At 48.1% G+C, this 11,969-nt stretch overlaps 1 protein-coding gene across 3 annotated transcripts in view; it reads left to right on the forward strand.

Moving 5' to 3' along the window:
* Window positions 1-11,969, forward strand: part of ACSBG1 (acyl-CoA synthetase bubblegum family member 1) — a 65,282-nt gene that overhangs the window by 37,343 nt on the left and 15,970 nt on the right. For 2 of the 3 annotated variants that reach the window (XM_011938428.1, XM_011938427.1), the window contains 3 exons: window positions 3,371-3,591; window positions 4,079-4,167; window positions 4,473-4,593. In XM_011938428.1, coding sequence (XP_011793818.1) covers window positions 3,371-3,591; window positions 4,079-4,167; window positions 4,473-4,593 — 431 coding nt within the window. The remainder of the gene's footprint in view (window positions 1-3,370; window positions 3,592-4,078; window positions 4,168-4,472; window positions 4,594-11,969) is intronic. The other variant, XM_011938429.1, reaches the window with a different exon arrangement.

The raw sequence follows: 11,969 nt of genomic DNA on the forward strand, positions 1-11,969 counted from the left end.
AAAAAAAAAAAAAAAAAAAAAGGAAAGAAAGAAAAAAGAGAGAGATTATAAATGCTCAAGTTAAAACGTTTGGCTAGAGATCCCAAGACTCACCTCTGCTCTTCTTGGCAACCTGGGTGAGCAGGTGAATACAGAGGAGAGTGAGCTTCTAGAGGTGAAAGTCGCCTTTTCTCTGGTCCAGGCCTAGGAGGAATCTGCGCCAGGGGAGGGAAGAGAAGTAATAACCACTGAGCGGCAACTGGATGCCAGGCCCTGGGCATGCTCTGAGGGCCATTGCACAGGATCCTTGCACCACTTTGTGGGGTGGGGAAAACAATCTCTATTTTTTTTTTTTTTTTTTTGACAGAGTCTTGCTCTATCGCCCAGGCTGGAGGGCAGCGGTATGATCTCAGCTCACTGCAACCTCCACCTCCCAGGTTCAAGCAATTCTCATGCCTCAACTTCCCAAGTATCTGGGATTACAGGTGTGCACCACCTGTATGGTGGTCATGACCAGCAAATTTTTGTATTTTTAGTAGAGACAGGGTTTCACCATGTTGCTCAGGCTGGTCTTTAACTTCTGGCCTCAAGTGATCTGCCCCCTTCGGCCTCCCAAAGTGCTAGGAGTATAGGCATGAGCCACCATGCCCGGCCCTCTGTGTTTTTCTTAAGTAGCTTTATTGAGCTATAATTTATATGCCATGAAATTTACCCATTTTAAGTGCACAATTTGATTATTTTTAGCAAGTTTACGGAGTTGCAAAATATCCCCACAATCCAATGTTGGGACATGGCCATCACCCCAAAAAGATCTCCTGTGCTTGTTCCACGGTCACTCCGCACTCCCACCTCTAGCCTGGGGTAACCAGTAATCTGCTACTATCTTTTCTGCCTTTCCTTTTTCGTACCTGGCTTCTTTCATTGAACATGTTTTTGAGTTTCATCCATGTTGTAGCCTCTATCCGTACTTTATTCTTTTTTATCTATTTTTAATTTATTATTTAATTTGTTTTTTTTTTTCGAGTCAGAGTCTCACTCTGTTGCCCAGGCTGGAGTGCAGTGGTGCGATCATGGCTCACTGCAGCCTTGACCTCCCACACTCAAACGATCCTCCCACCCTCAAACGATCCTCCCACCTCAGCCTCCCAAGTAGCTGGGAATACAGGCACACACCACCATGCCCTGCTAATTTTTTTTATTTTTTGAAGAGATGGGGTCTCACTATGTTGCCCTGGCTGGTCTTGAACTCCTGGGCTCAAGTGATCCACCCGCCTCGGTGTCCTCATGTGTTTACAGGTGTGAGCCACTGCCCCAGGCCACTTTGTTCCTTTTCAGAACTGAATAGCATGCTACTTTCTGACCACATTTTGTTTTTCACTTACAAGTCAGTGGACATTTGGATTGTTTCAATTTTTTTACTTATAAACAATGCTGTGAAGAACATCAGTGTGTAAGCTTCGTGGGGGACATGTGTTTTTATTTCTCTTGGGTAGATACCTAAGACTGGAGTTGCTGGACCGTGTTGTAGTTTTACATTTAACTCTTTAAGAAAATGCTAACCTGTTTTCCTACATGGTTGTACCATCTCATTCCCACCAGCACAGTATGACGGCTTCTGTGTCCCCATGTCCTCGCCAACCCCTCACATTTGCAGGTGATAAAGATGCGGCTGAGAGAACGGTTTGTTAGGTCAAACAGTACCCAGAGGCAGAGTTGAGGTTTTTGAACCCAGGTGTACCTGACTTTCTGGTCTGGGCATGGACTTTAGCAAAATGCAACAGTTAGAGGCTCTGAAGAGGCAGATCAGCGGGGTCCACCAGGCTGGCATCCCGGGATATGGGGCAAGGCTTGGAGAGGGCTGAGGAGTGATTGTACAGGGCTCAGTAGCCCTTGACTCACGCCACTACCTGAGGGCTCGGGGCTCCCGCATGGCCAGTGGCAGAGGCATTCATCCAAGGAGGTCTTGGCCTCTGCCATACATAAGATCTTCTCTCTGGCACCCTCCCCTGCCCCGCCTGCATTTCCTGCAGGCTGCCATCTATCCCGTTTGGGTCTGGATATGTCCTTGTCATCCCCACTTCTGGCGCTCCACAGGAGGAGGAATGGGCTTTCCTGTCCCAGCCCCCAGATATTTACCTCTTTCTGCCAACCTCAGAGTCTGCATGCAACCTAAGAGTGTCAAAGAGGAGGAACAAGCTCATCTGGTTCATCTGTCTGCCTCAGGGAAGGACCGGTGACAGGCCAATGGGCAAGGTGGGTCTGGCCAGCAGGTGGCAGAGCAGCCCACGTGTCCTGGCCAGCCCTCATCCTTTCCCACCATCGTCCTAGAACCACCACCTTTGCCCTAAGGAAAGGAGGTCTCACGAGACCAAAGGGTCCAGACCACCCATTCAAGCTTCCTTTGCAAATTTGGAAAAAAAGAGGAAGAAGGAAAACGTGCATTTATGGAGCACCAGCCATAGGTCAAATCTTCTTCATATACACCCTTTCTCTTGATTCTCATGTCCACCCTGAGAACTGAGTCCTCATCTTTCCCCTGAAACGGATTCAGTGGTTCAGTGGCTTGCCAAAGTCTTGCCATACTGAGTAGTAAACCTCTGTTCCCACCCACCACACACGGAGTAAGCCTCTGACTCTTAAAGGTGGGTGGCACCCCCGACAATGTCCTAAGTGTGAGCCGTGGCATCAGGTGCACCTGAATTCAAATCCTGACCCTGCACTTTCTCGATGTGTGATCTTGGGTACATGACAACCTCTCTGAGTTGCAGCTGCCCCATCTGTGCAATGGAGCTCTCCAAACCCATGCTGCGAAGACTAAATGAGACACCTCATTTGTGAGGGAGAATGAGCAAAGACTGTTGTTATTTCCTGAGACTGGGAGACTGGAGAGCAGGGCTGATGGTTTTCAGTCTCCTCCAGACTCTCGAGAGGGTTGTTCTCTTTGGTGCTTTGACCTTCTGTCTAGTTGGGTCTGTCCCCAACCCGTTCACAGGAGGGCAGGGAAAACCAGACACCCTGAAGGAGATCTGGAGTTCTGGAGATCTGACAGTTCCACTGTCCAACCTGGGGAGGCAAATTCCAGCTGGGATAAAAGAAGGAACAGAGTGTCTAGGCCTTCCGTCTTTCCTCCAGTTATTTCCCCTCATCTTCTTTGCTGCATCCCTAAACTTTGCTCTTCCTTCAAGGCTGAGTCAGACCTCCTCTTCTAGGCGGTCTCCCAGCCTACCCCAGCCTACCCCAGCCTATCCTTGCCTGCCAGCCTCAAAGCCCAGTACCTAAGGCATTTTCAGCACCAGAAGGGCTGCGAGCTCCACCCAGGGCAGGACAAGGGTCCCCTGCGGAAAACCTCAGGCTGGCATGATCCAAGCTGTGGTTTCCCCCGACCCCGCAGAGGTGGCACTGTGGACAACTCGGGCCGATGGGCGAGTGCGCCTACGCATAGACCCCAGCTGCCCACAACTTCCCTACACTGTGCATCGGATGTTCTACGAGGCCCTGGACAAGTATGGGGACTTCAGCGCTCTGGGTTTCAAGCGCCAAGACAAGTGGGAGCACATCTCCTACTCCCAATACTACCTGCTCTCCCGCAGAGCTGCCAAGGGCTTCCTGAAGGTAAGGGGGCCCTTCATGGCAAGGCCTTGCCCCTCCCCAGATGTGCCTGCCAGCTCTGGGCCTCACAGGCCTCCTCTCCAACTGCCCACTGGGCAAGACTCTTAGGAACAATAACTGTAAAAGCCATCACTGTGCGTGGAGCTGATACTCCATGCTGGGCCCCGTACTGAGCTTTTATTTGCTGAGCCCCTACCATGTGCCAAGCACTTGATACTCACTTTTCATTTGTGATCACATTCAGGGCGGGCTGGAAGCCCAGTGTGCTGGGCTGAGGGGCCGGACAGACTCCCTGGGAAGGCCTTGGGAGGGGCAGTGAGGGCTGTTGAGTGACCAACCCCTTCTCCTCCAAGGGGATTCTCTGACTGAGGGGACCCTGGGAGGGTGGAGCCTGCAGGGTCCCCTGCAGTCTCGGGGGGGGGCTCTGAGAGGGGCATGAGGGTCCCAGTCCCTGCCTGGCTGACCTGGCCTGTCTGCCTTTGGCCTGGAGCTTGGCCTGGAGCGGGCCCACAGTGTGGCCATCCTCGGCTTCAACTCCCCAGAGTGGTTCTTCTCAGCAGTGGGCACAGTATTTGCAGGGTGAGTGGCAGGGGCAGGGATGGGGTCTCCCGTGGGTTGGTGGTGGGTAGAGGGTAGGGGAGGGTCCTTGTCTCTTTTTAGTAGCCCCCACCCACTCCCTACCATCATGCCTCCTCCCTGGGGCCTTCTGGTGGACCTGCATCTGGCGCCCTCTCTGCAGGGGCAGAGGTGTTGAGGTGCCTTGGGAGCCCCTCCTGCCAGGCTGTGGGAGCTCTCTGGGTCTAGGGGCTACAGATGTGGGGGTGGGGGAAGGGGGTGGCCCCTCTGCACCTCCCCTAAGGTAAATCTTCCTGGGTCTCCTACAGTGGCATTGTCACCGGCATCTACACCACCAGCTCCCCCGAGGCCTGCCAGTACATCGCTTATGACTGCTGCGCCAATGTCATCGTGGTTGACACGCAGAAGCAGCTGGAAAAGATCCTGAAGGTTTGGGGAAGGGGCAGTGGGCATGCGGTCAAAGGCTGGGTATCTCCATGCACCTTCACTTCAACTCACACGGGACCTTCCCGCCCTCCATCCAGAGTGTCCTCATCCTCAATAGCAACCCTCTAACTCACACACAGCAAGCAAGGCAGGGCAACAGCTATTTACCCATTTGACAGGCAAGGAAATGGAGGCTCAAGGGACATGCCCCAGAAGTGGTGATAAGGCCTTGGGTAGGACTCCTGTCCAGCCACTGCCTCCCATGGCTTTCTCTTTGGGACAGGATCTCCCCTAAGGGGGAGCAAGAGCTGTGGGGGCCGAGGTCCTCTGGCAGTGGAAGGGTTATGTGCAGGTGAGTGGCTTAGGGCTCTGACATCTTAAGCACTCGAGTCTAGATGAGAAACGGGGTGATGGGGGTGGCGAGGGCTGCCACAGGATGAGGGTTGAGCCAAGTCAGAGACAGTGAGGGCAGAGCAGGAGCTCAGAGTGCCTCTAGAGCCAGCAGGGTCTTTTCTGGAGCGTTGATGATGCCTCCCGATCTAACGCCCACCCCTAACTGGCTCTGTCCCCCCATGGACCATACTGGGGTGTGGTAGTCTGGGGACACCTCTGTGTCTCAGCTGAACCCAACAGCCTTTGAGGCATTCAGGGGCTCCCTACATCCCAAAGGAGGCCCCAGAGACTGACTTGTTGGCTTGCCTCTGATTCTGGAGCTGTCACCTGGGCCCTGTTCCATCTGTACCTGAGGGTGGGACAAATGGTCTCCAACCTTCCATGACTGTGGGATCTGGATCCCCAGAGGAGCCAGAGCAGATGCCTACCCTCATTTCTAGTGGAGAAGTTTCCTGAAGCCTGAAAGAGAAAAGCAAGCGGGGCCAGTGGTTCCCAGCAGGGCAGTGCCAGAATCCTTGGGAGAGATCTAGGCTGCAGCCCAGACCCTTGAGGCAGAACCTCTTGGAGGGCTTTGTGACTTTGAAAATAGCCTCAGCTGAGGCTGTGGGCAGCCCAGGCCAAGAATTTCTGGCTCACAGCAAAATAAAATGAAGCCCCAGGAAGACCTCAGAGCTGCCCTGGCTGGACAAACAAAGGCCTCTGAGCAGGGTTTAAACCCAGAGGTGGTGTAGAGAAGCGGGTGAACACACACACTTGGGCTGGACCTGCCAGAGCTCAAATGTAGTGTGGCCTAGGGGAGGATGGTGACAGGCGCAGAGGTCAACTGGAAGGGGTGGTGTAAAGGTAACTCTTAGACCAGCGTCTGGCTCTTGGTGGGCGCCTGCGTTCATTTGCCAAGGTTGCTGGAACGGGGTGGCTTCTGGAGTTGGCTGGCCATCTTTGCACTCCTTGGCTTGTAGACACATCACCCAGGACTCTGCCTTCATCCTCACCTGGCATTCTCCCAGTGTCTTCACGTTGTCGTCCTTCTGTGTCTGTCTCTGTCCCAATTTCCCATTTCTATCAGGACACCAGGAATATTGGATTTGAGCCCACCTTAATGACTTTGTTTTAATTTCATTATCTCCATAAAGACCCTGTCTCCAAATAAGGTCACACTTAGAGGTACCAGGGGTGAGGACTTTGGGATATCTCTTTGCGGGGATGGGGACACAATTCAACCCATGGCAGCACCACATAAGTGCTTTTAAATCATTATGTTGTCATAGTCTTCACTTGTAAGACAAGAAAGAAAGGGGTTCTGTCTAAGACTTAGGGAGCTTTCAGAACCTGGAGGGACTGGAAAAGGCATTCCATCCAACACCTACCCTCTGTCCATTTCACACATGAAGAAACAGACCCAGAGTGGAAAAGGAGAGTCCCAGGTGGCGGCACCACAGCCCAGCAGTAGCAGTGGATAGAAACTGTTCATGGCACACTGGCTCCACTGAGTGCCCTGCAGACATTGCAGCAGCCTGAGAGATGGGTCTTCTCACTCATTTTACAGGCAAGGAAACCAAGGGCCAGAGCAGCGAAGTATGGCTTACTCAAGGTCCCATCCCTGGCAGGTGGCATTTGAGTGACTCTGTGCTGCAGGTTCTTAAGAGGATGCCATAAGAACCATTTGTGAGAGAAATCAAGGGGGCCACATCTCTCCACAAAGCATCATTTATGGAGAACTTATAAAGTGCCAGAGTCTGCTCTGAATACCCTAAATCAGCAACTGAGGCAGAGCGAGCCCCTCCTGTTCCAGCGAGGACAAGAAGAAAACATATAGCTGTGGCCAGCTCCTTACAGCCCTTGGAGGCCAGAGGCACTGTGAGACAGGGCTGGGGGAGGCCCCCACTCCCATTAATGTCTGGGCTGGGAATGTCAGCAACCTTAGGGTTTCAACCCTCAGCCTATGGCAGCAGGGCTGGCTTCAAAGAGGTGTGGCCCATGCTTCACCTCACACAAAGCCCGAGTTTACGAAATTCTCTTTCTTTTCCTTCCTTCTTCTCTTCTCTTCTCTTCTCTTCTCCTCTCCTCTCCTCTCCTCTCCTCTCCTTTCCTCTCTTTTCTTTTCTTTTTCTTTTTTCTTTTCTTTTCTTTCTGGCAGAGTCTCACTGTGCCACCCAGGCTAAAGTAAAGTAGCTCAATCACAGCTCGCTGCAGCCTCGACATCCTGGGCTCAAGTGATCCTCTCACCTCAGCCTCCCAAGTAGCTGGAACTACAGGCATGGGGCTCTACACCTGGCTAATTTTGTGTAGAGATGAGGTCTTGCTCTGTTGCCCAGGCTGGTCTCAAACACCTGGCTTCAAGCAATCCTCTGTCTCAACCTCCCAAAGTGCTGGGCTTACAGGCATGAACCACCTCATCCGGCCTTGAAACTCTTAATAAGGTTTGAACAAGGGGTCCCCACATTTGCATTCTGCACCTGGCCAGTTCTTCCTTCGGGTTCCAGACCCCTCCAAGGGTTTGCTCTAATCCATGTGACTGTACCCAGTTTTATCCCATTTTAGGATTATTTTGAAACCCCTTTTTTAAATGGGCACTTGGGCCTACTTGTGTTCTACTCAGAAGGATGTATCAAATGGGCCCACTTCATGAATGAGGGGCTTCTCTTGCCTCCGTGTGGGATCCTTTTCTGTCTCAGCTCCTTTTGACCCTGTGTTTTCAAGATCTCTCATTCTGAACATCTCCATCCTGTCTGACTTGAATCAATACTTGAGATTGGTTTGGATTATGCCACCTAAGATGAATTGCTCAGAGAGAATGAGAAGCGCCTTCTCCTTTGGCTCCCAGCAGGGATGCTCTGTCGCTGGCCCTCCCAGGCACCTTGGCCTTGCTGTGGCCTCAATTTCTTCAGGTTTGGCAGCTTCATAGACCCCCGTGACTTGGAGGCAAAGGAGTCATTGGACTAGTTCCTGAGCTCCACTCCTCACAGCCCCACCCAAGCACTGATCCAGCCTCTCCCAGGACAGGCTTAAGATTTGCTTGAGGGCCAGGCTGGCAGATGCCTGAGCTACCTCTACCACTTGTACCCAGTAGTCATCCCTTCCTAGCCTCACCTGAGGGAGTCACACTGGCCCTACCATTCCCTCTCTTATCGGAATCCGGGATAGGAAGGGTGGAAGACATTAAAAAGCCTCCCCACCCAGTAGGTTTTGCCAGGCCCCTCAGGGAGGCCAACCGCCTTGTGAAAGTTGTTGGTCTAATCCAAATACCATCTCCCATCCCCATTTTGCAGTTGAAGAAACTGAGGTCCAGAGTTAGGAAATGACCACCCCAGGTCAATATTTAAAAGAAAGCTTGGTTTTTTAAATGTTTGAGACAAGGTCTCACTTTGTCACCAAGGCTGGAGTGCAGTAGCATGATCATGGCTCACTGCAGCCTCAACCTCCTGGACTCAAGCAATCCTCCCACCTCAGCCTCCTGAGTAGCTGGGACAACAGGTGCCTGCAGCACCATTCCTGGCTAACTTTTGTACTTTTTCTTTAGAGAGAGGGTCTCACTATGTTGCCCAGGCTGGTCTCAAATTTCTGGCTCGAGCAATCCAAAGTCCTGGAATTACAGGCATGAGAGACCATGCTTGGTAATATGGTTAGGCTTTGTGTCTCCACCCAAATCTCATCTTGAATTGTAATCTCCAGATATTTAGGGAGTGACCTGGTGGGAAGTGATTGGATTATGGGGGTGGTTCCCCCATACTGTTCTCATGAGAGTGAGTGAATTCTCATGAGATCTGATGACTTTATAAATGGTAGTTTTTCCTGCACTAATACACACTCGCTCTCTTTCTCCTGCCGCCATGTAAGACATGCTCGCTTCCCCTTCTAACACAATTGTAAGTTTTCTGAGGCCTCCCCAGCCATGTAGAACTGTGAGCCAATTAAACCTCTTTTCTTTGTAAATTACCCAGTCTTGGCCAGTATCTTTATAGCAGTGTGAGAACATACTAATACACCTGGCATAAAATAAAATTTGTATTATGACAGTTTTCAAACAAAACTTTTTTTTTTGAAAGTAGAGAGAATCCCCATATATCTATCATCAGATCCAATCATTGTCAATGTGTTTTCATCACACTTCCTTCTTCAATCGACCTTTTTGCTGAAGTGTTTGAAGGAAAATCTCTGATATCATGTCACTTTATTATCTGAATACTTTAATATGCATCTCTAAAAAATATGAAATCTTTTTCAAATAAGCTCTGTAACTTTATCACACGTAGCACAAGTAAAATAATTCTATCCTATCACCTAATACACATATGATGTCTTTTTTCCAATTTTTTGTTGTATTAAACACATATGACATAAAAACATACCATCTTAACCATTTTTAAGTGTCCAGTGGTAAGTGCATTCAGATTGTTGTACAATCTCCACTACCATTCATCTCCAGAACTCTTGTCATCTTACAAAACTGAAATGTTGTACTCATTAAACAACTCCCTATTCCCTCCTGGCAACCATCATTCTACTTTCTGTCTCTATCTATACCCACGATGTCATCGCATCATTGGTTTATTTGAATCAGGATCTAAACCAGGCCCACGTGTTGCATGTGGTGGTGTCTCTTAAGTGTCTTCTAATTTAGAGCAAAGCTCTACCATTGACCAGTGTGGTCCCCAAATTAGCATCATCTGGGAACTTAGAAATGCAAATTCTCAGGCTTCACCGCAGTCTTACTGAATCATAAACTTAGTGTGTTGGGCCCAGCATTCACATTTAACAAGCCCTCTGGTGATTCTGATGCACATTCAGTTGTGAGAACTTCTGCCATAGACCCTGCAGTAACTAGGTGAGTCATCTTGTACAGGGTCTCATGTTCTGTGGTTGTCTCACTGCTTGCTTTTGCTACCAATTAACTTGTCCCTCTAACTTCTGTATTTTCTGTTAGATCTAAAGGCTTGATGCATTTCAGATTGGACTTTTTTGGCAAGAACATCCCACAGGTGGTACCATGTCCTTCACAGAGCACCAGCTCAAGAGGCACATGATGACAGGCAGTACCACTTTCAGTGATGTTGGGCTTCAGATCATGATCACCTTCTCTTCTTCCACTGTGAAATTCCCCATCAACCTTTTTCCTAATGGTTTTAGCATCCCTTGATGATGTTTGCCTGAATTAATTATTTTATTAGGGGTAGCAAAATATTGATTTTCTAATTCATTGGCTGGAATTCTCCAAAGAAAGAACTTTCCCTCATTACCTGGGGCTCTTTGGTACTTGAGACACTCTGTTTGTACAGAGTAGGTGTGATAGAATAATGATCAATTTTGGTGAATGTTCCATGCATATTTGAAAGAATGTGTACTCTGCAGTTGTTGGCTAGAAGATTCTACAAATGTTAATTAAATCAAGTTGGTTGGTAATGTTTTAATGTTGTCTTCCGTATCTCTGTTGATTTTCTGTCTTCTTGCTCTATCAAATACTAAGAAAGGGAATGTGGAAATCTCCAATTATTATTGTAGACTTATCTATTTTTCCTTCCAGTTCTATTAGGTTTTGCTTTATGTATTTTGGAGCTCTGTTATTAGGCATATACATGTTTAGATTATTATGCTTTCTTGATAAATTAACCCTTTATCATTAAGAAATGTCCTTCCTTATCCCTGGTAATAATTCTTGTTCCAAAACTACTTTGCCCCAAATTAATGTAGGCACTCCAGGTTTCTGATAATTAATGTTTGCATGTATATATTTTTGTATTCTTTTAATTTTAACCTATCTGTGTCTTTATATTTAAAGTGAGTTTCTCATAGACAGCACATAGTTGAGTCTTGCCCTTTTATCCAATCTGACAAAATTATGTATAAATCCACCATTTGGCTATTTTTTTATTTGTCCCATCTATTCTTTGTCCCTTTTCTTTTCTTTCCTGACTTTTTTGTATTTTTTATCTTGTTTTGCTTTGGTATTCCATTTGATCTCCACTGGCTTATTACCTATCCTTTGTTACTGTATCAGTGTTTGCTCTAATTTTACAATGTGCATCTTTAACTTATCACAGTGTACTCTCAAATATACCAGTTCCCATGAAATGTGGAACTGTACAACAGTATACTTCCACTTCCCCTCCCATCCGTTCAGCTGTTGGCATCCATTTTACTTCTATAGACTTTATAAACCCCACAAACATTGTTATTACTCTTGCTTTCAACAGTTGAGTATCTTTCTTTCTTTTTTCTTTTTTTTTAAGACAGGGTCTCACTCTGTCACTCAGACTGGAGTGCAATGGTGCAATCATGGCTCACTGCAACCTCATCCTCCTGGGCTCAAGCAATCCTCCCACCTCAGCCTCCCAAGTAGCTGGGACTACAGCCATGTGAGGCTGCAGTGAGCCGTGATTGCAACACTACACTCCAGCCTGGGTGACAGAGTTAGACCCTGTCTTAAAAAAAAAAAAGAAAAGAAAAAGAAATAATGAAAGACACTCAACTGTTGAAATCAAGAGTAATAACAATGTATGGTGGGGTTTATAACCTCTATAGAAGTAAAATGGATGACAAAAGCTGAATTTTTGTATTTTTTGTAGAGACAGAGTCTTGTTGTGTTGCCCAGGCTGGTCTCAAATTCCTGGGCTCAAGCAATTTGCCCACCTCAGCCTCCCAAAGTACTAATATTACAGGCATGAGCCACTGCACCCAGCCCAGATGAGTATCTTTCAGAGAAATTTTTAAAGAAGGAAATAATATGTTTCATATTTACCCACATTTTTTGCCATTTCTGATACTCTGTCTTCCTTTATGTAGATCCAAGTTTTTATCTGATATCATCTTTTCAGCCTTAAGAACTTCTCTTTAGTATTTCTTATAGTACAGGTCTGATGGCAATACATTCTCTCAGCTTGTCTTTGTCTGAAAAGGTGCTTGTTTTTCTGCTCATTTTTTAAAAGTCATTTTGGCCGGGCGCGGTGGCTCAAGCCTGTAATCCCAGCACTTTGGGAGGCCGAGACGGG

Source organism: Colobus angolensis, unplaced genomic scaffold (genome assembly GCF_000951035.1).
Source record: "Colobus angolensis palliatus isolate OR3802 unplaced genomic scaffold, Cang.pa_1.0 Scaffold172, whole genome shotgun sequence".
Taxonomy (NCBI): domain Eukaryota; kingdom Metazoa; phylum Chordata; class Mammalia; order Primates; family Cercopithecidae; genus Colobus; species Colobus angolensis.